The 26,882-nt window shown below is 34.0% G+C and overlaps 1 protein-coding gene across 3 annotated transcripts in view; it reads right to left on the bottom strand.

Annotated features, from left to right (window-relative positions):
- LOC106469627 (zinc finger protein 239-like) overlaps positions 1 to 26,882 on the bottom strand; it is a 44,443-nt gene that overhangs the window by 3,411 nt on the left and 14,150 nt on the right. The window contains exons 2-3 of one of the 3 annotated variants that reach the window (XR_002612884.1): positions 24,307 to 25,008; positions 556 to 5,974 (exon numbers count right to left, since the gene is read on the bottom strand). Coding sequence is in view for 2 of the 3 variants with exons in the window: in XM_022398203.1 (XP_022253911.1) it covers positions 5,298 to 5,974; positions 24,307 to 25,008 (1,379 nt within the window). In the remaining variant the exon portion in view is untranslated. Of the gene's footprint in view, positions 1 to 555; positions 5,975 to 24,306; positions 25,009 to 26,882 lie in introns of those variants that run through there. The other 2 variants (XM_022398204.1, XM_022398203.1) reach the window with 2 other exon arrangements.

Raw genomic sequence — 26,882 nt, 5'->3', positions numbered from 1 at the left:
TGTGTGTGTGTGTGTGTGTGTGTGTGTGTGTGTGTAAGAAACTGGTAGCCATTTTGCCTACAGTTAGAAAAAAGGGATATTGTTGTTATTAGCACAGGTAAAGCACAACCTGCCACTGTACACTTTGGTGATGGAATTGCCAATTTGCTGGGGATAATGTCAGTAAATTATCAAAAGGAAAATGGAAGATTAAAAAAAGAAACCATCAACCAAGTTTTAAAAGGACTCAGAAAACTTCATATCTACATGATAGGGTACTGATGTTCTAGCCAATGAGTAGGATGTTGTGCCCATAAGTGTATGTCAGTGTCTTTTCTGTCAAAACTGCCTTGGATCTCATTAGCAATGACATTTTAGATGCTCAGGAAAATAAAAAAGGTTCTGAATTACATAAACAAAAAATATTATCTTAAATACACCCAAGATCTATTTGGTGTTTCATCTTTCAGTGATCCTAGATTTAAGGTGCAGTTTAGTAGTAAAGACAGAGGTCTCTATTACACAATGCCTCAAGTGGAAGCAATCATGTAACTTTATATAAAACTATAAACTCACCGACAGTGTCTCCAACACTTTAATAGCTCTACGTATCCAGTTTCTGTCATTAGTGATGAAAGAAGTTTTTCCACACTTAAATTGTTTAAAATTTACGTTCAGTCTTCTATGGCCCAGGAAAGACTTGTTGGCCTGGCTACTTTGTCCATAGAACATGACCTGGCACAACAAATAGACTTGAAGGAACTTGTTACAACATTTGCAAAATTAAAATCAAGAAAAGTTAAATTCTGAAAATTTTAAATATAGTCTGTCATTGCAAGCTTTCTGTGTTAATATTTGAAATACAAAAATGCGTGGGGTGATGTTATGGGGAGTATCTGGATAGCCGAGATAATTTTTTTTGGGGGTTGGGATGCTGAATCATTATTTTTGACCAAGGGCACCTTGAAGTGTTGCGCTGGCCTTGCATGCAACAACTACTGAACAAGCATTCACCTGTCTTCACTCATTTCAAGGCTGGAGGGTTCTCAGTTCAGCTACGATTTCAGAATCCATTTGGAAAAATTTCAGTGGATCAGGTGATGGAAGAAACAGTAAATAAGGACACTGAAACCCCAGGTGGCACCAAAGGTTTCAGTTTTCATCCCAATAGAGCCACCAAATACCACATGATAGCAGAGTACAGGATGACATGTCTCAGGCAAATGAGAGCTATGACACAACTACACAGTTAAAAATTTTCTCCCATAGACCTAGAGGCATCAAGGATCTGAAAAGACTGTGCTTATGTTGATGCTATAGTTGATATGCTGGAAAACAAATGGGTGAATCCTTTTGGAGAAAAAATGGACTTGGTCAGTCTGTCAACAGGCAAAGCAGCAAATTCTGATGTTACAGATCAACTCCCTCATGCACAAGAATTAGGAGAAAAAGCATACCAAGAATTCAAAAATAATCACCTTGATGAAGATGCCTTCATAAATTTCATGACAAAATGACCAAACAAAAGCTGAAGATGTTCTCTGACCTCAACAAAAGAAAAGAATATACAAAAACAACTGGCAAAGTGCAACTTAATGCAGATAGAGATTTGTTCAGCAACATGATTATAATTACACAGAACAGAAACCTCAAAATCAAAGAGGTACTCATGCATCCACTGGGTCCAATTCCATGGTCGCTACCCACTTTTGATGGATCACCATGGAAGACCAACAAAGCAGCTTTTGGCTGTTAAGTAATGAAGAACTTGTCACCAGCAGAAAATATAGCAGGAGCATCCACCTGCATCATCGATGGAATGTGTATTATTCAGAAGATGAAAGGAGACAACCTTTGTGGAACTAGCAGAATATGCGCTGTCAATGATTTTACACAAAGGCACACTTAGTCATAGGATTGATGTCATTTTTGATGTGTGTCATAGAACATCTATTAAGAGGGTCTAACTTTGGCATGTAATTCAAGAGCCTTGCTGCAGGTCATAAAGTACAACAGTGGAGGAAATTATTGTGTAGCTCACAAAACAAATAGTCTTATTACATTTCTGACGACTGAGTGAAAGAAAAAATACTGCAACATACCTTACAAAGAACTACATGTTTCAAGTTGACCAAAGTTAACATAATGATGATAGATGACCTCAAGTCATCTCATGAAGAGGCAGACACTTGTATGATTTTACACACTGCACACGCCACAGAAGCAGGTTACAAAACTATCACTGTATTAGCAGAAAACACAGATGTTCTCTTTTTTGTTTGAGTTTCAACAAAGACATCCATTGCCCTATGTGTGTCAAATCTGGAACACAAAACCACAAAAAATACAAGGACATCACCAAAGTTGTTGGTTTTCTTGGTGCATATGTATGTTTTGGTTTGATTGACCTTCACACATTTCTGGACTGTGATAATACCAGTGCATTTGGTGACAAAGGAAAGACAGGTGCACTAATGTTGGTGAAAAATGCACCTACATATCAACAGAGGGAACTTGGCCATTCCTGGGTACTTTCTGATTAGCTTTTTTTTTAAAGTTGGAAGAACTTGTATGCTCTGTCTAATTAAACTGCAGATGTAAACCAATGTCATTATCAAAATTTTTATTGCCAAAAGAGATAAATTAGATTCCAGCCAGCTTCCCCCTTGCAGAGACCATCTCTTCCAACATGCATTGTGGGCAAATTACCAAGCCAATATTTGGAGAAAGGCATTAGAATCTGAGCCTGACATACCTAAACCCACAAGTCACAAAAGTCAGAGCTAACTCTGAAGGAAATTTAGACATTCTTTGGATGACTGGACCCCCAACAACAAAAGTTGTACTTGAGCTGATGAGATGTGATTGTTCCTGTTTTTGTACAGTAGGTCCCTGTTTGTATTAATAACAGATTACCATAGACAGAAATGTATAGGCTTCAGGCATACACAAACCAACAACCTGGTGACGACAATATAAAAAAAGCATATCTGTGATGCTGAAGTGGATGACCAGAATGAAGAAGATGATTATGATTATAGTGTTGAAGATAATTGTGATGACAGTAGTATAAGTGCAAAGATCTTGTTCTTAACAAGTTCAAGTACTAAATGTTTACATATAAATGTAGATTGTATTTTCCAGTATACCATTTTGTGGTTCTCGAAATATTTTTGATTGTGACTATTTTATATAACATTTTTAATATGAAATTCAATTGAAACAATATATATTTGACAAGGTAATTAATTTTTTACTAGAAAAAGTCTTTGCTGTATGGATGTTTGGTATGGATATAAGCTTCAAATTGATCTTTTCACACAAATCTTGTGAGATGTTGAATTTGAAATGTGTATTTTTATGAACTTTTGAAATATAATTGTAGATTTTTGTTTCACCTAATAATTCCCAAGTTATAGCAAATATCAACATAAAACTTCATAGTCCTTTTGTCATCACACAATTTGATTTGGTGCTAAGTTTGAAGCAAATCATACAAAAGTAAGTACTAACACTTAGAGATGACATTTACTTCAAATAATCCAGAAATTATCAAATCACAGAACATAGGGTATACATATAAAAGCAGCGAAAAAATATAATAAAAAGCTACTCTAGCCAGATATCTATCATGCCCAAACAGTCTGTATAGATACTTAAACCTTTAAAATATAACCATGCAACTTTGCCTCCCCAGATGGTACCGATCACCCTATCTGACTCGTGGACTAAATCATATCTTTTTAAATACATCCTGTGTTACTTACTGGGTCAAAAACAAACTCCTCAAAATGATTCCTGACAGAAAAGACAGAATGTCTCCAAAATTTAGCCTGTTTACTTTTAATTATCTGAACATAAAAAAAAAAATTAAGCTTTGGCATTTAAAATAGGGCAATTTTTACCATTCCAGCCATATTATCACCAAAGTAAATACATACTAATTTTACAAGTTTTTGTGTATTAATTTAAGTTGTATATCAATGTTTATTCACTACATTATTTACATATTACAGTTTGCTTGACATAACGTGGGACCAATATGGGCAGTGATAACTACTATTTTACAGTTATTTAGGTTATACAAGAACTTTTAAAGCCAGAATGGTAAATATCAGTGTAGTGAGGACTTCTTTCAGTGCTAGTGAAACATTTCATATTAAAAAATTAAACTCCAAGTACAAAAGTAAAAGATATGCAGTATATTTAAATCTTGCTAAAACAAATACCTTGTTTCCTTCAACAAGAGAGAATAATGTACAATAAAATAATATACATGTCGTAAAATATTAGTATTATTGTGATGAAATTTACAAACTTAACTTAATTAAAGTACAGCTTATTGTTAAATTAATTTTGTGTAAAATCTTGTAAAACAGTTGATTTTATTTAATCTATAAGAGTTAATGGGAATTGGTAAAACCTGTGATGGTAAGCAAATGGAATACCCCTAAGACAAATGTACCCATTATGACTGTAATATTATTTTTAAAATACTTCATGTACTATATTTCACTACAACTATTCTACAACTTTGAACTTCAATGTGCCAAAAATAGCCCATTACCAATAGTAAGTTTCTTTTTCAAACTTGAATGATAAAATGCAGAAATTAATATAAGCACCTATTCTTCCATGTTTCTAACACAAAATATGTGTGTATTCAAACAATATGGATATCTCAAAGATAAAGCCTTGTCAGGAGTGGTGAACTACTCATATTTGGCCTGCATGTTCAATCAAACATAAAAACTTTCAGAATATAAAAGTCATATTTCCAGAAAACATATTGCATTATTTAACTCAAACCATTACTAATGTAAAATATAAGATTTTATAATGCATGGTGAATAAAACATAATAAATCTTTACAACAAAAGTATAACAACATTATATAAACCACTACAATAACTAGCTCTAACAAGTATTTGAATAACAATTTACTAACAAAAACCACTATACCATATATTACGAAGTGTATAAGAAGCCCAAAAATTAAGAACAAAAACAGTTAACAAAATACTACGCTTTTTTTTTCTTAAAATTTATTTTTTTTATCGAAAATTGCCTACTTTCTTGATTATAAGCATTGTGGGATGAAATCCATTACTCACTAATTGTTATAACTAAAAATAAATTTCTAGATGTGCATTTCTTTCCCAGGTAATTTCTATGCAGAATAACAAGTTCTCATCTAACAGATTGAATGAAGAAAAATAGGAAAAAAGGAATGTAATCATATACAAGGTTGTTGATAAGCAACACTACCAGAGTATGCTGAAGCTACTCAGTGAATCCCTAGTTAAGAATACAGCCAATCAAGTTTGATTGGAAAGGCTGTGAAAGGGCTGAGTTTCAAAACTTTGGTCCAGGGACTTGGTATGATCTGTGTTGTCTGTTGTGTGATAACTTGGTTGCTCTTGTTGGGGGTGTTCAGATTGCTGCTTAGGATGGTCAGACTGCTGCTGTTGGTCAAACTCCTGTTGCTGGATCCCAGAGCATGGGGTTGTCATCTGGCATTTGGTAGTAATATTGTTCAAGTGACGAGTAGGGCACTTATGTCTCTTCAGATCTCTTTCTTCAACAAATCTTTTTCCGCAGATGGCACACATAAAAGGCTTTTCCCCACTGTGCATTTTAATATGACGTGTTAACTTATCTCTGCGGTAGAATGACTTACCACAGGCTAAACATATATAAGGCTTCTCACCTGTGTGTATACGTCTGTGCCGGGACAGCTTGTCCTTCCGGTAGAAACCTCTTCCACAAAAATCACATGGGTAGGGACGTTCCCCAGTATGGATCATAGAATGCCGTGTCAAATGGTTTTTCTGGGAAAAGTTCTTTCCACAAACATCACAGTGGAATGGTTTGTCTCCTGTGTGGGTTCGCATGTGGTTCAATAATTTGCAACGGTAGCTGAAACCACTTCCACATATGCCACAAGAGCAGGGCTTTTCTCCTTGTGATGAAGGCATGTGAACCTCAAGCTTTTCTAAGAAAATAAAAACAATTGGTAAGTTAAAAACAGTATTCAGCTTCTCGGTAAAAGCATGCACAAATTAGTTGTTTAGTATGCACATATGAATGAAATCTAAAATATATAAGGTCAAATCTTTCAATCCAGTTACATCTTCATATGTTTCTATTCAGTCATTTAGAATACATTTTGATATTTAAAGATGAAAATATTTGCATAATTTAACAGCATTTGATTGTATACCAAAGTATGATACCTGTTAATGAGAAAATTTCAAAAAAAAAATAAAAGGAAGAAATGCTACATGAATTTGGTGGCATAGCTGTTACTAAAAATGGCTTTACACTTCTAGTTTCTGCACAAGCCTAATTGTATTTACTATTTTATATTCTATATATATATCAAAAACACTTCTCTAAATTCATTAGGCAGGACCATAAGTCTACAGTTATGTCTAGTGTATTATATCCTATCACTTAATGAGTATACATTTGTATAAAAAAATAAGAAATGTAAGATTTTAATAAAGTTTAGAGAAAACTATATATGCAGCTTGCATTTGTACATTCTAGTTTAAAATTGTAAGTGCACACAGGCACAGAAGTTGGTTTACTTTAACAAATAGTTCATTGCACTTTAGACGATAAGATGACACCATGGATGACATGTTCAGCATTTGAATATTTGGTTCACAGCCATGGGTGTCCACATAAATTTCTCTGGGGACAAAGTCTAAATCAACATAACATATCTACAGTATAAACCTAACATCAACATAACAAGGTTGTCTCTGTACTAAAAATAAATCATAATTAAGAATATTGAAGAAATTAATGCATTTTAATAATACTTATATTAATACTTTACAGCTTTTGTGATAAGTAAAAATAACTAGTGGTATTTTATTAAAATAAAAAAATTAAATATTCAAATTAATATATTTCTTCTTCTTATACATCAACAATAATCCCTCTCCTCTTTCAGTTTCCAACTGCATAAGCTTCAATCATCTACAAATCAGAAAAAAAAGACAAGTGATACAAATGTGTATATAAAATGCTGTAATTTATACTTTAATGTGTGAAATGAGATTCTAACAGATAACTTCCTCTGGATAAGAAGCTAAGTATTTATAACAGCTACTGCAGTAAGCTTCCTCCCACTACTTATCATTCTGTATACATACTCATGACTGTTTTATTCTCAATCAGTAATATGAATTTACATGAATCAAAGCGTAAAGTAAAAAACCCACTGTATAGCATGTTATTCAAAATACATATGATTGAAAACACAATTTGAAAGGTCATGCATTGCTACGAAATCTTGCTGCAAAGAAGCACCTAAAGACAAATGCAAACTATAAATAAAAAATTCAGTCAAATCTTAGAGATGGTAGATTAAAAAACTAAAACTGAGAATAAAGAAGAAATAATCAATGACAATGCAAAAAAAAGTCAATGCAGGAGGATGTTGATTTGATATTAGCCTAAGGTTCTACGTTTCATGCCCTTGATGGGGTAGATTTCTAAATTTCCTGATCAGTTACAAGAAGCATAACCAAAACATGAACTGTACAAAAGCAGAATGCATAGATGGCAATGTTCTAACCTTTGACATATTATACACAAAGGGAAAAGACTGTACATGTTCACTGAAAAAGACAAAGCTAGGAAAAATAAAGAAGTATACCATAACAAAGGATAAGTACTGAAAAGTTTAAAAAGATCAGGCTAGATATTAAACCAGTCAGTCATTGGTGAAATCTCTAATGATTTGAAGCCAAAAGGAGAGAACTTCTAAAAGAGGACATGTACTCAAATGTTCAAGAGAATCTAACAAGAAAAAAAAAACAAAAAAACTTGACCCTATATTTAGTCTCAGTCAGGAAACAGCAAAGAGTGTGGTATACACTGTACATAAAAGGAACAAAAAGATCCTTTTGACAAATAGAATTGAAATGAGGGCCAGAAAACAAAAAAGAGAAAAGAAATGATTATTACAGATTCCTAACTGAGAAGGGTAGAAGTGGAAAATTTTTTTGTATGTATATAAGATCTAACATTTGAGATTTTAAGTACATATTATAAGACTGAAGTGATCAGATACAGATCATTATCATGGTTAGTAGCTTATATGATCACTTAATAAATTACTGACTTGTTAATAATTACTGTACATTTCAGCTGCTAATCTATTCTGTCTTCAGGAAGTTCCCAAAGACTGTAGGTGGTGTCAGGAGCTGGGATTCGAGCCTGCATCTACTTATTAAAAAGGCAGCTGTGCTATCAAATTGCTCAAACTCTCACCTCTTTGTGACTTTTATTGACTATTTTCACACCTACAATGAAGGATTCAGATGGTCCCAAACACTTGTATTACATAAAATTTAGAAAACCCTAAAACAGACAGAAACAAGTAAGTAATGAGTTCAAATAAGGATAGAACAGACTAAACATCAACTTTTAATAGGACAAGATGTTTGAATAACAACTGCATTGGGTCAAAAATAATTATGGGCAGTACATCCAAATGAACAAAAATAAAGTTGAATTTTGCAAGTGAGAAAAGTAGTTCCTGTTATTAGTGAAGTTCAAAGATTTCAAAGTAAAGGACTGTAGCTAATTCAACAATGATACGGCTTAAGAAAACATTAATTTAAAATTAAAGAGTCAATCTTCAGAGTGTGTGTTAGGCCAAACAGCAAAGCACAGTTCTCACAAACTTTCATGATTAAGGTAGCACTGACCCTTAGAAGTGAGCAAATTTACATGCTGAGGAAACACTGTTAAACACGTCTTATACCCTTCAAGTTGAGCACAAAACAAAAGTATAATGTTGCAATCTCTGAAAGAACACTTTCACTCATATATGTGATATGCATAATTAATGTGGCAAGGAGAAAGAAATACATAACATAAACTGTTTTGACCCCATAACTTTATTTAGGAATGATAAAAACATGAGAATTGATACACATGCTCTTTGTGAACATCCTCATAGTTTGAATTAAAAACTTTGCAAATTTTCTGCAACGAGCTATGGGCAATCAATTTTAATTAATGCATTCATTAGTAGTAATTAGACTCACAACAAGACAATTGGTAAAGATTTGTGAATTTTAAAACAGTCAAGCTACAGAAGTGTGTTATATCAACAAGTGTGCTAAATCTCATGCTGATATTGGCTTTAATTGTGAAGTTACCATGCTAATAAATTGGTGACTCCAGTGAAAACTGTGTTTTCAGAAAATGGCCGTTAAGACAAAAAATAATTTAGTTATGTAGCGAAGAGGTTAAACTTTCGATTTAGGCTAAATTTGAAAAGTGTGATTTTTAAAATATTGGGGGCACTCTAAGTGTCAGTGGTACTTTAAAACTCCAGAATATTTTAAAAGTCAATGAACATAAGATCCATGACAAATACAGCTTACATCTTTATCATGTTTCCATAATGTGCATTACAGTGGCTGATCTACCTACACGAAAGATGTTCAAAATGTTCAACCATATTCAAGGAACAACAAAGAGCTAACCAGTCCTCATTAAAACAGGAACTTGCTGGATTTATGTGGCAAAGTTCAGATAAGAAAACTCCATCTACCCCAAATAAGATAAGTTCATTATTTGAGTAAAACTATCTATGAGTACTTGGGTTTATTGATGGAAAACCTTGCAGTATGTTGATCAACACTGGATCTACAACTATTATAGATTGGTTCAATTTGGTAATGAAAGGTGGGAAATTTCCTCTAGTTATGAAGAGAGATAGATTGATGAGAAAAGCAAGTGGATACAATGTTCTGGTAAGATGAAAGATTAAACCTACCCTTACTATACGAAACTTCTCTATACCTCATGATGTATGGGTAATTGACATATTGAGAACTGACTTTATGAAAATCCATGGATGATAGGTGAGGCTAGCTTCACATTCTGGTAAGGAAATCTCTGTGTACTATACAGAAATTACAGAGGTTGAACTTCCAGTGACAACAAGGAGGGTGGTCTTTGTACCTCCAAGAAGTGCTATACTGGTATATGGAATTATTAAGAAAAAAATCTATATCTAGTGAATATGGTGTAGTGGAACCAAACACTAGCATGTTGAGAGGGATTGATGGTCAGAAGAAACCTTGTGGACCTGAAGAATAAAGATGTCATACACGACTTTACCCAGAAAAAGATTTAAATCACCTAGTGATGAAATAAAAATTCAATGAGATGTTAATACTGATAAAACTAGATTCGAGATGAGTATGTATGGCTGAATAATCCCCCCCCACCCCCACAACAAAGGTCATTCACTGTGATTGTTTATGGAACTACTTGGTGAGAGAATGACCAATGAGTAATTACAGAGAAAAATTTGCAAGCTGAAAGTCAACCTACTGAGAAGTCCAGGTTTCTTGTTTAGAACACTTCCAGAGGATTACCAAGGACAGAGCCACCAATGTATTCACTCAACCATCTACCTAGGAAGTACTTCCCCAATGAAGGGACAGTAAAGTGTTCATCTCATCTGGATACCATGGGCCACATAAGAGAAAACCATCAATAAGACTTGGTGATTATAAAGTTTAGTGTACTGTATTATCTAGGAATTGTTGTAAGCTATATTTTTACTGTTATAATTTAGTTGTTTATTAGAGTGAGCTGCTAATCACAATGATCATGCTAGATCTATTAAAGGTTGTAAAAGAAGTCCTAGATTAGAGAAACTTTCCACAATTCGTAAAAGTGAGAATTCAATATAAATACAAGAATTGATGATAGAGGAACAACTGATTGAGCTGTTGATTGAGTAAAGTTATTCAGGTCACTGAGAGTTAGTGCTTTTGTTAGCTAATTGGTAATTTAGTCAAATTTGTAAGCAATCAAAACACCTTCTGTTAAATGGTATTAGTATTACTAGAGTATTAGCTACTAGTTTTGTATTTGAAGTAAAGCCTATAAGTTAAAATGGCTGTAACAAATGTTAGAAATAAATTAACTATTAAATGGCAGCTATCACTGAACTTCTGCCAAAAGATAATCCAATAATAATATATTCAACTGCTTTGAATAAATAACAGGAGGCCATGATTACTGTTCTGTGGTTGGTTGTAGTAATACCAGCATCTAAAAGAAATGCTTCAATTCACACAACAGACTGTTCACTTGCTGGTAAAAATAAGTTTATTGTGATTGAAAATATTATGTGTGTAGACATCATTTTGTGATGGGGACAAAAAGAGGAGCCCTACTCATGTTGATTATTTACCATCAGTGAACCTATCTACTGCCTCATCTCAGATCCAGACATCTAAAAGAAAAACCAAAGCTACTAACCATGCTATACTTTTCACAGTTTGTTAAATATGGTGCCCAAAATAAGAAGAAAAAAAAAAGATTATTGAAGCTGGTAAATTATTTTATCCCAGACATTCATGATATTCAAAATAAGACTGAGATAACTAGCACAGACTTCCAGTCAGATCATAGCAGACTTGGGATATAATACCTAATCAACACGGATCCAATGTATTTGATCATGATTATTATAAACACTGAATTTCATCAACGTTTTTCCAAAATGTGAAACTTATGAAACACAATAGGAAAATGCTTCAGTTGATCAAACACTTCAGATATTGCTGCTTAAAACAACAAATTCAGCAACAGAGTTAATGTTAGTACAGACAGCAAAAGCACACAAGATACATTTACAAAAGACTGCAAACCTTATTCAAATTAAGCATAAACAAAAGAAGCTAATACAATAACTGTTATGCAAAGTTAAGACCCTTACAAGCAAAAAAGGATCAGCTGGCATAGTCAACTTTTTGTATAAAGAACATGATGAAGTGATGACAATGTTCAGTTTTATACTGAACTCCTAAATACTGCTACATTTAATGCTTCACTGGAGTATCTTTGGCCAAAAAGCAGAATGGCTAACCTACTGATTTGGAAAGGAAACAACAGATCATGATGGAACTCAAGGCCTTATTTCTGTTGTTATGCAGTCCTTGCATCTAGTTTACTGCACTGTTGTTTCTCATCATGTAATTTGGAAATAAAATGTATAACAGACAGGTAATAAAGGTTAATTTCACGTTTATGTAAAACTGATGTACTAGTTATCATTGATCATAAAACTCTATTGAGGAGAATTGTGTAAAGTTTTGCTTATATGTAGTGGTGTTAAGTTGTTCAACAAACATTAAATCTAAGACAGTACTTAACGCTAACATCTAGTGTTTATGTGTTCTGTATTAAGGTATACTCCGCTGTTTGTTTAATGCTATTTTTTAAAAGAGTCTTGATTGGAATGTTTAACATATCTAGTTTTATTATTTTTATGTTATTATACTTTTATTAGAGAAATTATTTGGTATTCTTAGCTGGCTGAACCTCATGAGATATTATTGGGTTTATAGCCAAAAATATCAAAAACAAGCAAGTGTACCAGATTTTTATGTTTAAGAAACACGATGGCTGTTAACAGGCTGATGCCATATCTCAATTTTCTGTTTACAAAATTGGATAATAAAAGTTAATTTGTATTTTCTGAATTGTACTATTTTTCTATCAATAAAACAGTTTTGCTGACTAAACTGAAACATGTTCACAGCTTGCCACTGAGCTACGACAACCTTTGATCAACATAGCAGACCTTGCAGCCTTGTGTCACTCATAAAATAGTTCATCAAATGCAATTTATGTGACGATCAAATTTGCTAATAATTAATATCCAATTTTGTAATTTAATCATTAAAACACTGACTTAGTTTCTCAATTACAAATATTTGATGTCTATATACAAAAATATAATTCAAAAATGTTGTATTACTATGCATGTAACATTGCTAGTCTAGGCCAACAAAAATTAAAGTATCGAAATCATAGCAGCTAATAGAGCCACATGAAGTTATTCAAAAGCTTGTCTTTGTATACAAACAGCTGATCATGTGACCATTGCCATGACAAATAACCTGATCTGCATTCTCTTGGCAGGAATAAAAGGATCAGTATCGGGCATCGTATTTTACCTGACAGGGGCTCTAACAAGCCCTTGCAAAACTCATTTTTACAGGCATTTCAATCACCAGTGTGATGGTGCCCATCAAATGTGATAGACTGGTGTACTCATGATGAAACAATGCATTCTAATCTTTATTAGTAAGTAAAGTATATTTAATTAAATATATTCATTACCAAGTTGATGTCAATTTTTAATCTAAGTAGGTAGCTTGCTTTGATTGTAAGTTACTATTGATATCTTATACATTGTCAATATTTGTGGTCTGTAGACCTAACAAACTTTATGCATTATTTGTGTATACATGATCCAAAAGGCTTGTATTGTGTTAAGACTCTTACCCTGAAAGAATTTTGTATTATCATATAGACAAATTCTACAAGCCTTATATAATGTACAGTTTCTATTCTTACATTCTGTAGGCCTTCTACAGTACTAATATTTACAAACTTCAGGTCCTTTCAGTGCAGAGCAGATGCTTATATTAAATATTAAAGAACTATGTTTTTGAAAATTCACACAAATTTTTACCAGTTGTACATGGTAAAACTTTTGTTTATTTTATTCACATCGTTTCACCAGGTTTATCTAGCATCATCAGGTGGCATACAAGAACTGGGGCTAACTGATGCTTATATTACCCATCTAGTGAGTTTGTATTGAAAGGGATAAACTTTTCTGACCATGTTTGTGATGCTTTACATGTTATAATATTAATATTCATGCTTTTAAGAACTTGTTTAACATATATATGTATACATGATCTGAAAGGCATCTATTAAGATTCACGACCTGAAAGTTTTTGTATTATCATATAGACAAATTCTACGGGCTTTAGAGTAAACTTTTACAAACCTTTATTAACACATGTTCTATAGACCTCACACATATTAATACTTTAAGTCATTTATGCATTCAATGATGTACATACTCATGTTTTATACAAGTCTTTAGTATATGTGTATATTTGGTAATCTTTAGTATATAAACTAACATACTTTAGAACTTAAATATTATAGATGAAATAATTGAAATAGTTATTAATTTCATCAACAGAGGTCTAGAATGTTCCACAGGCTACTAGATATTATGATGCAGTAATACTCAATTCAAACAACAAGAAAAATGCAGAAAATTCTAGCAACCTGACACAATAATATAACAATCACCAGTTCATAACTATTAGACTACACAATTGTCAAGTTTGAAATATATAGGCTTGGATCCTTTTACAGTAGGTGTCTGAGACTTTTTGGGGACAGCACGTAACCCATTTGTTTTAAAATAATATATTCAAAACAAATCAAATGTATGTACAAAAATTCTTTACACTATAGAATATCACAATTGTATCCAAAACTCTAAATAATTCTCTTTTCTTGTCAAAAGTCGACACAGGCTGATTCAATTACTTTAGAATCCAATTGACAATGTGAATTATATTTCTCTACTCTGTTTCTTACTGCACAATCTACAATAAATTCACTTACATTACCGCGTGTGTTACCATAGTTGTATCTAGAACTTTAAATAATTTTCTCCTCTTCATCAAAGTACACACAGGTGGGTTCGATTACTTTAGAACATCCTTCGACAAGACAAATTATTCTCCTTATCTCTGTTAAACTCACCTTAAAATGTTGCCTGTTACAGCTTATGCTAAATCATGCAGACTAACTTCACTTTCACTAACTTAACTTTTTCTGACTTCACTTCTTTTGTTGGTTACTCCAGTTGTATCCAGAGCTTTACATAATTACCTTTTTTTCCCATCAAAATCCCACAGAGGATGGTTCAGTTACTTTAGAACCAAAATTATTTTTCCTATCTCTGTTGTTACAATACAGCTGTCAAAATCACTATACAAATTGCTTGTTAAGGCTAATCACTCACATGGCAGATAACTTCCTGTTTTCTTTAACTAGCTACTTTTTCATCTTCTTTAACTTGCTGTATCTGCACGAATTATAACACAAGACAGAAAACTCTAGAACTATCTAGCTTTTAGTAGCAACAATATTACACATAACTAGAAAAACTTGGAAGCTTCGAGTAAGATGACATCAATAATATTACTAAAGCCAAGTACAACAATTAAACTGCATGCACAACACACGACTCCTACAGAGTTACACAATAAAATTTGTTATTACTATCACCTTTTAAATAATAAACTTTAACATTCTTGTCATAAAAACTAAATCATTAAATATTAGATCACTAAATGAACTAAATAATAACTCTTAAACTAAACAGTCTTAAATATCCAACAGCAATGTATGATTTGTAAACAGTTACATAAACAAGCTTGCAATAAACTATTACATATAAAAATAACTATATTTAACACACACACACACACTAGATAAACTATCTATATCATAACTCTTGCATTAAACTTAAACTGAAACAGTCATGTATATGTAATAGTGATATACACAGCATTAGGTTCTGGTATACTGCATTTTTAATGTTTTGTCTGAATTTTTGGCAATAAACTAGAATCCCCTATGTCTTTTTTCCCTGGGTGGATATACAGAGAATTCTCTTTGCTTTTATCCTGAGCAGTAGTAAAAAGAACTCACTTTATCTTCATCTTGTGCAGATGTATATAGAATTCCCTTTATGTTTGTCTTTATAGGTATATAAAAGACTCCTCTCAACATTAGCAGCTAGTAAATCTTAGGAAGATTGTACACCAGCCAGTAAATAAAATAGACAAATACTGTGAATAATAATTTTATTTTTTCATTATGTGTGTTTCTTTTCATTGAGATCTGTGTTCAATCTATTATCTACATAAAATTAATGGAATATGTGTTTTGTAGATACTTGTTTGTTTGTTTTGAATTTCATGCAAAGCTACATGAAGGTTATCTACACTAGCTGTCCCTAATTTAGCAGTGTAACACTAGAGGGAAGGCAGCTAGTCATCATCACCCACCACCAACTCTTGGGCTACTCTTTTACCAATGAATAGTGGGACTGACCATCACATCATAATGCCCCCACAGCTGAAAAGATGAGCATGTTTGGTGGGATGGGGATTCAAAGCCATGACCCAGAGATTGCAATTCGAGCTCCCTAACCACCTGGCCATGCTGGGCGGTTTTGCAGATACTTTTGACCTTATCTGTCAGTTATAAGTGGACCCAAATACATCACAGATATTTATGTTAAGCAGATCTGATACACAGAATATATTTGCATTCTATGAGCTTATATACCGTAGACAGATTTGTTCTGTAGACTATATACATTGTACATAATGAAATATTGTGTTCCTTAACTCCCTGCATTTTAACCAATCCTGTAACTACCATGTAACTATACAACATATTATAGCTCTGAATGTACTAAGTGTACCTTCATTAAAAATTGGCAGCCTTTAGTGAATACAAGTCTGTTGTACACAAGAAATCAGTTTGCAATCAAGTATATTTACTAAAGATTTGTCTGTGGATTTACAAATCCTTTATTGAGTCAGTTTGAGTGAAAGATGATCTTCATCCTAATAATAAAAACAGTTGTTTTCAGTTTTCAATTTTCATATTGCATTTGCAAAACCTCCAGAACCTTCTAAATGAACATCAAAAGTTTTTTAAGAGTATAACTTTATATTTTATTTTCTCTATCCTAACACTAACTGTATGAAAATGATCAAGTGAAAAATTGAAAGTTATAATTTTCCTACATGAAAATGTATTTCCGATAAATATTTCCCTCTACTCTACAAGATTGGCTTTTCTCATTTTGTGCTTTCCTCTGTACGCTACCTTTTTCAGAAGTGCATGCCATAGTCTTCATCATCCCTCTGTTCAAATCCAAAATTCCAACACTTCTCTCATGCAAATCATCATGCATTACCTCTCCACCAATCAGAGAGCACTACTATCACGTGACACATGTGACTCCTCTACGTGCCACCACGTAACTATCACTTCGAAGTTTGGCAGAAGATACAAGCACTGGAAGATTGTGGGGAGAACGGGTGGAATGTGTGAGCAGAGCAAAGTACCTATCGGAAATACATTTACATTTAGGAAAATTATAACTTTTAAGGTCCTCTCCCTCTGCTCAAGGATTCGAAATATCGAAATGGAGGTGGAATCAGTGTGAGAGAAGCACAGGCGTATCCCCAGGAAGTGTCTGGAGGACACCCCTGAATGAGAGGAACAGATCAGATGAACTGAAGAGGGGCACCACACCACATCTGAGCCAGGTATCCCTTCACAAGGAACCTTGACATGATCAGGAGGACCAGACATGGTGCAACATGAAAGGAGCACATCTGTGTGGGAGAGGATAGTTTAGCAATGTGACCTTAAACAGAAATTAGAATCACCAATCCCATGATCGAAAGTGGACAAGAGAGGATGTGTCCCATGGCGTAGAGTGGCTAGGCACGATGGACTGTACTTGGTAAGTCAACTACATCCAAAACCTCACTCACTGGGTACCAACATACTTGCAAGGGTAGGATGAGGATCATATTTTCTTCAGCTCAGTTCCCAGAGACAAGAGAGAAACTAACTTTTGACTCCAGGAACTCACAGGGTAGCCTAATGCCAGGGATCCAGGAATGTGTCATCCAGAATCCGAGAGAAGTCCATTGCATGCACTCAACCCCTGCAACCATGAAACCAGCCAAAAACAACCCCAAATAGGTATAAACCTCATCACCCAATGAGGGAAAACCCAGGACAGAAGCAGAAACAGGCCACGCAGACCTTCTGCAACCCACAACACAGAAGACAAGTCAAAAGGGAAAGATGTCCAACTCAAAACCTGTGTGAAGACTTGTGTGACTGGTTCACTCTATCTCCAAAGCTTCACTCACCTCCATGTGAGGGTAGGAGGAGGGCACCCATTCTGATGGGGTGAACTGCATTTGGGCATCTCAATTCTGGGAATTAGTTATTCATCAGGAAGATCTTGTAACTCCTTCTACACTAGCAGAACACCACCATCTTTGTGGAACCCATCCAGTAGGTTGACTCTATGGTCAATGACTCCAGCAATTTGGAACTGGTAAGTGGTAAGGACTCCTGTACTCCACTAGAAAAAAGGAGGAAAACTGCAGTGGAGAGTCTGGAAGGACTGCAATACCCAAGACAGTGTACTGGGTGATCATAAAACCCTATTTTTAAAAGCAGTCTACACTGATTAATTCAATCTAGGCATGGCAGGGATGTACAGCAATTCTCTTCTGCTTTACCCATGCCATCCATGTATGGTACAGTTCGAGACAGGCATATTATGATGCAATTATCATGAGGAATTTACACTAGTGATCTTGTGAAACACCCCATTTCAAGGGTGAGCGTACATAGCCATGGAAAATGTATAAGAATCAGCATTGTTTACAGTGTGGATCTGATAGCAAGATGTCTGTGAATGGTTATAGCCATATAAGTGGAATCCAATCCAAGTACAGACAGAATACCTTGTCAGGCACCACTCGACATAGAGTGGGATCCAAAGTGAAGCTGAAAAAGGGGCCCCTAAAAGAAAAGAAAGCACTAGTAAGTACTTACCTCATGTCACAGCCATGCCAAAGTCTGTAGAATAGCCAAAGACAGCAGGCGATACCACAAGGAAGCAGAAATAGCGATGTGGTGTAGGTAGAGGGAGATCAACGTGTGCAGTCATCCACATGCCCAATCATAGAATCTCCTCTAATGGCTGACAAAGAAGAGAGGCAAGGGAGAAGGTAAGGTAACAGATTTAATGTGAAGAGGAAATGTGAAAGAGATCACACTGGGAAGGAGAGGAGGAGGAATAGGCCAACGGGATCAAATGTCAAACCCAATTGGCCAGAGTAACCAAGGAAAGATCACAGAAAGAGGAAGGTTACCAAGGAATAAAAAGGTGGGAATGAGGACCACAAAAGGAAGCTGTGCAAACAATATAACAATTGAGGGCATGGATAAGACAGAGAAGTCTATCCGAATCAGGATGAGGGTAAAGATGAGATATATAGGATTGGCAGATAAGGGAAAAGGAGGACTGAACTTCTCAAGTTGCAGAGGTCTTAGGAAGGAAAGCACAATCTGGATAATGGATACGGTAGGAGGAGTGGTACAAGGTCCTGGTAACATTGAGGGCAAAAATATCTGAACTACGAAGCCCGCAGGCCAGGAGGAAGAGGAGGAGGAAATATGCCTTCAAAGAGAGGTGAAACAGGGAACATGTAGACGGAGGTTCTAATGGAGGTAAAGTCAGGGCATGAAGGACCACAATGTCCTAGTCTGGGAGCAACAGATGCTTTGGTGGCTGATGGAGTCGGAAGAAACGGATCAACATGGAAAGGCCAGGGGAAGCAAATACTCTGTGGAAACAGGTAAAATTGGAAGGTATGGATAACGCTGCCCAAAACTTCCGAAATCGAGGAGACATAAAACCCCTCTCAAACAGCCACGTGAGAAACTTGGAGATACAGGCAACCATTGAGTGAGAAGCCTGGAAACCCCAAGCCAATGCCCAGGAGCGATAAATCCTCCACTTGTGTTGATAGAAGGCCAAAGAAGAAAGGCAAATGGAACGGGCTAAATGTGAAGCTACTCTGTGAGAGAAACCAGAACTCTTCACCTTAGACCTGAGAAAAGCCAGGAGTGAAGATGGACAGCGTGGGATGGAGCACCGGTGACTGTGGTTGACAGAGTAGGGAGGGACCACCTATAGTTGGAGCAACTGAGAGAACCAACGTTGAGCAGGTCAGTAAGATGCAATCAGAAGGACCATGCAGAATGACCGCATCATGGCCAAAGAAGTCCCAACAACAAACAAAACCTGTTTGAAGCTCAAGAGCCAAAGATGACAGACAAGACAATGTAAAAGTAAGGATAGAGAGGATTTCAGCAGAAAACCCCTCAAGGTTCCTGTGAAGAGCCTCTGAAAGAAGGTGAAGGGTGGAAAGGTACCTTAACAGGGTCATGAGGGCAAGATAAAGGCAAGAAAATTGGACTTGGATAAGTTGGACAGGATAATCTGGGTTCACCCCCCCAAACAGGTAGAACTGACCCCAACAGTCGGAGAGTCTGCCCAATGATAAGCAAGGGCAGACTGATCCAAGGTCTGTGGGAGACGAGGCATAGTAGCACTCTCCCCAGTTAAGAGGCAAATTGATCAGCATGGATCATAATATTGGGGGTGGGGGAAAGACTAAATACGGTCTGGTAGTTGTTTCATATAAGGGAGAAGGTCTACGGTCATAGGAAACAGGTGTAAGAGACAAAATATCATATACCTGAGAGATAGTCTAAAAAGACTGATGACAGATGAGCTGATTCATTAGGTAGTGGATGGGAAGGTGCAGCAAACTTCAACTGGGGAGAAACAAATGATCAAAATCATCATCAGCCTGGCCCAGCTCAAAAGGCTTAGGAGGAAGTGAGACAGAAGTAGGCATGAGAGGTTGACTCCTGTACTGCTCAATCTCCACAATATATCCCCTTTTATATATACACTTTTATATGTATTATTAATAACTAGTAGTAGTTTTAAAAAAAATGTAATTTTAATGTAAACGACGTTATCATTACCCCTTAAGGTTAGCTTCCTTACAGAAATTTGGTGTTCCTTTAAGAGACTTAAGTACAGGATGAAACAGGAATTACCAGTCAATAATAGATAAACAACAAATATTATAGTTGGAACCTCACTGTCTTTAGAACTTGGTTATAAATACAACCTTTCTATGTCTTATTAAAATACTGCATTAAAAAACAAGAGAACAAATAAAGAAAAACCTTTTCAAAAAAGGAAGTAAATGTAGGAATGGCTAATATTAATCCTTCAAAAACAGTGCAAACAAGATAGTAGGAATGACATTTGCATCATCCCTACATAATGGCACAGGAATGAAATAACGTATAGCAATATATAAAATTATTTTATCACAATTGAGTATAATTTATGCTATTTTTTTCTGTTAATGCTTTACTGCACTATTGATGTAAATGCCATCCCTATTATCTTGTTTGCATTGTTTTTAAAGGATTGATATTAGCTATCCCTACATTTATTTTATTTTTTTGAAAAGTTTTTCTTTACTTGTTTATGTTTTGTAGGCCTTGTAGTTAGCTGTTAATGTTTCTTAGGAAACATGTTCTTTTAAATCATAAAAGGTGTTCAAATTGATTACGTTACCTTTCTTCTGTAAAAAGCTCCACACAAAAATAAAGTACAAGAAGCATGTACTACACTTCAGAATGAAGTCCACAAGAAAATAGAGCCATGATGATTCATCAGAGTTCATTGGCCACAGTCTGATACATAGCTAATTTGCATTGTGGTTCAATTTTTCTTGTTTTTTTTCTATATTCTTTTATGTTATATAAAAACATGCTTTGAACAATATAAGTTATAAATATATTTTTCCATGCAAGCAAGTGCTCAGTCTATGTATTGTATAACAATTTTCTTCAATAATGGCTGACTCATCAAAGTTTAAAATACAGGATGTACCTATTTCCCACATATAAACTGTTTGGAAATATTTTGGGTTGTTTTGAATCAGAACAGAGTAAAAAATATGTAAAATCTGTGAGATGGAAGTCAGTTATAAAAGGTGAACAACATCAAACTTGGCCAAAAACCTGAGAAGAAAAATATTACTTTACAATAAATGAAGGAAATTAAAAGTAAACTCTCACAAGCTTCTCTTTCTATAATCAGTAAAGATCACAATGATTAAACACCAGGAAGCTTTAAAATTAAATTAAACACAAACAGTCAAAGGGGCAAGAGAAACAAGGGCTATTTGAATCTTTATGACTAAAGAAACGAGACCATTTTCAGTGATGGATAATCTTGGCTTCATAACTCTGGTTAAGGTTTTCCAACCATGATATGAGATTCCTTTGAAGACTCACTTCAGTACTCTAGTTAGTACAGATCTGTACAAAGAGGAAAAGAACAAGCATAACACTAAACTGAAAATGAGCTTCCGTTTCCATTATTGGTGATGGATGAATTTTGAGATCTACTGAAAGCTACATTACTATTACTGGGCATTATACAGATATACTGAAAGAGACTATCTTCTTGAGACTTGAAAAAGGTTAACAATCTAGCTATTACAACTGATAATATTTGCAATACAGTAAAATTGGCACTACTCTCACCCAAGTATAATGATTTGCACAAACAATTAATTTGGATGCTCAGAAAGGCCTTTGTGTCTTGAAAGTGGGTAGGTTGTTAGGGTGGGTTAACAAGATAGTTTCCTGTTTCAACAAATGTTAAACTGAAAGCAACTTAGTTTATACTTAAGCTTCCTCAGCACATGCTCCAGGTGGAATACTAGTTTTGATATGCTGCCTCAATATTTGGAACAACCCACAATTTGGCAGCATTTATGGTTAAAGAAATTTATATAAATGATTATATTAAACACTGCCTTTGATATTTTTAGCATTAAAGTTGATGTTTCAGATGATCAACAGTTACATTTTAAGAAATAAATTTCTTATCTCTTTATAAATGCAATATTGATCATTTAGCGTTTGCTATACTAACAAATTAACAGTCACAGGTATCGTGATACATGTCATATTGTGATAAAAGAACTATAAAACATATTAAACCACAAGTTAAGCATATCGTTACAGTCTTACAAGAAAACATTAAAAACAAATATAAAAATAATATGATTTGTCAGAGTAAATTTCACAAAAACAGACTTCTATGTATTCTTCTATAAATAACTTTTCAAAAATTTGCATATATTACCAATTATGTTTGTATGTGTTAGCTTAAAAAGAATCATAGTTTGTTAATATGCATAAAGCTTCCTACAATGTCATTACTGAAGTCTTGATTATTTTTTGCTTAATTATAATGTAGCTGTCAGTATAAAAAGTTTCCTTGAGAAATCATGAGCAAATAATAAATTAGTTTTATATGACTAGAATGCAGTAAACATGACTTAGCATATTTAAAATAAAAAGACATAAAAAAAAAACTTACAGAGCATTTCTATTAAAACTATTTGCAGCTTAATGTGCCACAACATTATAAAATGTCATGATATTTCCCATCAATAATAAGCAGTTTCCTGAATCTAAGAATAAATTACTGTAGTCTCAAAAAAAAAACAAAAAAAACAGGTTTTGTTACTCTAACTTTAATAACCAAAAAAAAAACAAAAAAAAAACATCAAAATTTTTAAAAAGCTTTGTATTTAAAATGTTGAATGCCATCGTCATTATGCTGTACACAAATACTATGCCATGGAATTAAATGAAATTAAAAAGAAGTACATTTATTAGTACTATATGAAATACTATGACTATATTTATTGCTGTCAAACCAGACTATGCTTTAAACTTCACAACCATTTCTATGTATTCACACAAGTATAAGAGCTATTTCAATCTTTTACCAAAAAAAACATGCATAAACACATACATATATATACTTAATGCATGGTGAAGAAAGCCAATAGTTCAAAGAATAACGACACTGAAACACACACACAACAGTAATACACTTGACATGTATTATCATAATATCCTCAATCGATATGATTTTTATCTCTACACTATGATCCGTTTAAGTTATAAAATGCTATATGAAATAGCAGCTACATATTTTTATACAAGACCCAGAAATAAACTATTTACAACATAAATTAATGTAGATCTTCTTCTTATCATATCAATAAATGGTGATGCACATCAAGATTGGTGTCTATAAAAGTAAACATATACATGTACGTATATATATATATATTTACTTATGATACATGCTTGATTACACTTAGGTTCGGATCTAATGGACTCCTACTACTGATGTGATAAAAAAAAAGGTTTTAATAAGAAGATGAAAATGAAAGTGAACCTGTCCTGAGTTTGACACTAATAGTGTTTCCAATGAAAGCTCAAGTTGCTCAGTGAATCCCTGGTGGTGGACCTTGCCAATTATGTTTGTAGGGTAAGAATTTGAAATGGTTAGGGTTGTGTTGTAAATTGTGATCCACATTGTTGGTGATGGGACTGAGCTGGGAAAGTTTGTTGTTGTAACTGCTGTTGGGCATGGTCAGGCTGTTGCTTGGAATGGTCAGACTGTTTTTGGACATGGCCAAGCTGCTTTTGAATTCTACAGTGCAGGACTATCATCCAGTACTTGATGGAGCTGGAATTGTGTAAATGGTGAGAGGAGCATTTATATCTCTTCTGATCTCTTTTCTTCAACAAGTCTCTTTCCACAGATGGCACACATAAAAGGCTTTTCTGTACTGTGTATTTTAATGTGACATGTTAACTTATCTCTGAAGTAGAATGATTTACCACAGGTTAAACATATATAAGGTTTCTCACCTGTGTGTATACGTCTGTGCCGGGATAGCTTGTCTTTCCGGTAGAAACCTCTTCCACAAAAATCACAGGGGTAAGGACGTTCTCCAGTATGGATCATAGAATGCCGAGTCAAATGATTCTTTTGGGAAAAGTTCTTTCCACAGACATCACAGTGGAATGGCTTATCTCCTGTGTGGGTTCGCATGTGGTCCAATAACTTACAACGGTAGCTGAAACCACTGCCACAAATGTCACAAGAACAAGACTTTTTTCCATGAACTGCACGCACATGAATTCTGACTCTCTCTGCTGAAATAAATAGCTTACCACAGGTTTCACAAGGAGCTGTTCTATCATCTTTTGTGTGATGAGAAAGATGAGCTTGGAGTTCAGATGCTGTCTTGAAAGGGACCTGACATGCTGGACAGGGCCATGACTTGTCTTTCATGTCTTCCTGTTTCTCTACAGCTGCTGCTGCAGAAACCACTTTGGATGGATTAACACATGGGAAAGCAGCAGATGTAGGAACACCTTTAGCAGCCACCAAAAAGTTTTGGCTAGTTGTGGCATAGTCATTGTTAACAAAAAGGGTATGGGTTTTTACATCTGAACCATGACTAGTAGTCTTGATTTTTTGGACTTCTTGAGATTTTAGATGATGACATATTGCTGAGGGTCCACTATTTGGGTGAAAATTTGCCATATGTGAATGTGGGTCAAAACCTAAAAAAAAGGGTTGAAAAACATCAAAAACTAAACCAGACTCCCACAAACAACAACTTTTTTAATTACAAAATGTTATTTCTTCAACTTTTAGGCCTAATTTCACAAATAAACTACATCTAGCAGAAATTCCACTAACTGATTCTCACATCTTTATTTCTCACTATTTACAGAACTGAATTAATTAACTAACAAATTCACTAACTCAAAGTTATTTTATAACTGACTCACTCACTACTTCAGACTTAATGTACCATACTATGAGTCAAAAAACCAATAATAACTTTGCTCTAGCCTAATCCATGTTTTATACAGTTCAAATCATTATAAAACTTTGGAGAAAATTTCAAACATTAAACTTCCTTCTGGCCAAACAAAAATACCATAGTCTACAACAATGCCCCCTCAATGTATTGTGAAGTCCCTTGAAAAAGAGAAAACAATGACACGTTAAACTTAAACTTCTATAATTAGAAGTAACTTGAAAATTAACAACATTAATATTTATAAATATAGAGATTACAATAATTAAATCAATTGTGTTTGTGTGAAACATAGTACAATCAAAATTTTGATTAACAAAAAAATCTTTCTTTTACTCATTTACAGTCCCTAAACTGTCCAATCACCAAATCATGTTGGTTGTTCAATTTGTTCCACTACCAGTTTTTTTAAGTTACAAATAATACATAAAAATGAATGTGTATTTGAACTTAAAATACATATTGTAGTACTTTAAAAACATCACAAAGGGAAATTCAACTGGTAGCTTTTAATATATCTTAATATCAAATTATATGAATGTTACCAACACTTTTAAATAATATATATAACCTAGAACACTAGATTAAATTATTATTATGATATACCAAAAACAGCACTTAGTTTTACTGACTGATTTTTTTACACTGTTTTGTTATATCTTTTATGTGTGTGTGTGTGTGTGTGTGTGTGTGTGTGTGTGTGTGTGTTTAATCCTGCAACAGTGCCTAAAAGAAATGCAGCCACATAGTTTTCATAATCATTTTTCTATTTACACAAAAAATAAATGTATAATGGATCTGGCTAACAGATAATTGGGGAAACAATACTGACTGAACTTTACATGTAAAAAAAAATTACAGTAACATTTTGTTTATTAAAGGACCAAATCTGTGTAAGAGCAAAATCAAATTTCTCATAACAGTAATTTATACAAATTTCTCCTAAAACAAGTCTACTTCTTAAGTATTTAGGCATTTATATAAATGTAGTGACTTTCAAGTGTATGTGAATAACACAGGTTACACTTCATAATGAAATGTGCATTTAAGAGTTGAATTTCACACTCTAGTAAAAGGGAAAAATAGGCTTTACTTTACCAGTAAAATGGAGTTAAGTATTATAAAAAATGGCAAATTACTCTTTTTTTAAAGAACTGTATTACAAATTTCAGATGACAAGTACACAGACTCACAGTAATTTATTAAGTTTCACATTTCACAATGTACATGGTACTAAAATGAAATGAAATAAGGTTTATCTTTCTAAAACTTGGAGATCTGAAACAACAGTAATTAGTGTTTAGATTGGTATACAAATAAAATTTGGTGTTTTGTACTTACACTGGCACATAACTATCAGATTTGACAATTTGTGATTACAGTAGAGCTGGATGATTAGTGAAATTTGATAATCAATTATATTCAACTAATTGATTATTATCACAGGATTTTCAGGATAACCAGAAACACTCCTATCAATTGAGTTCAGCAAGTTTGAATTAATCAAAAATAATAATTAGACACCATAATGACAATATTTCAATTACTTGGATAGTTGGGATCATCAAACATAGTAAAAATCAAGAACACTAATTTCATTATTCGATGACG

This window comes from Limulus polyphemus, unplaced genomic scaffold, assembly GCF_000517525.1.
Source record: "Limulus polyphemus unplaced genomic scaffold, Limulus_polyphemus-2.1.2 Scaffold3579, whole genome shotgun sequence".
Lineage (NCBI taxonomy): Eukaryota > Metazoa > Arthropoda > Merostomata > Xiphosura > Limulidae > Limulus > Limulus polyphemus.
This window is presented reverse-complemented; position numbering and strand designations above follow the sequence as displayed.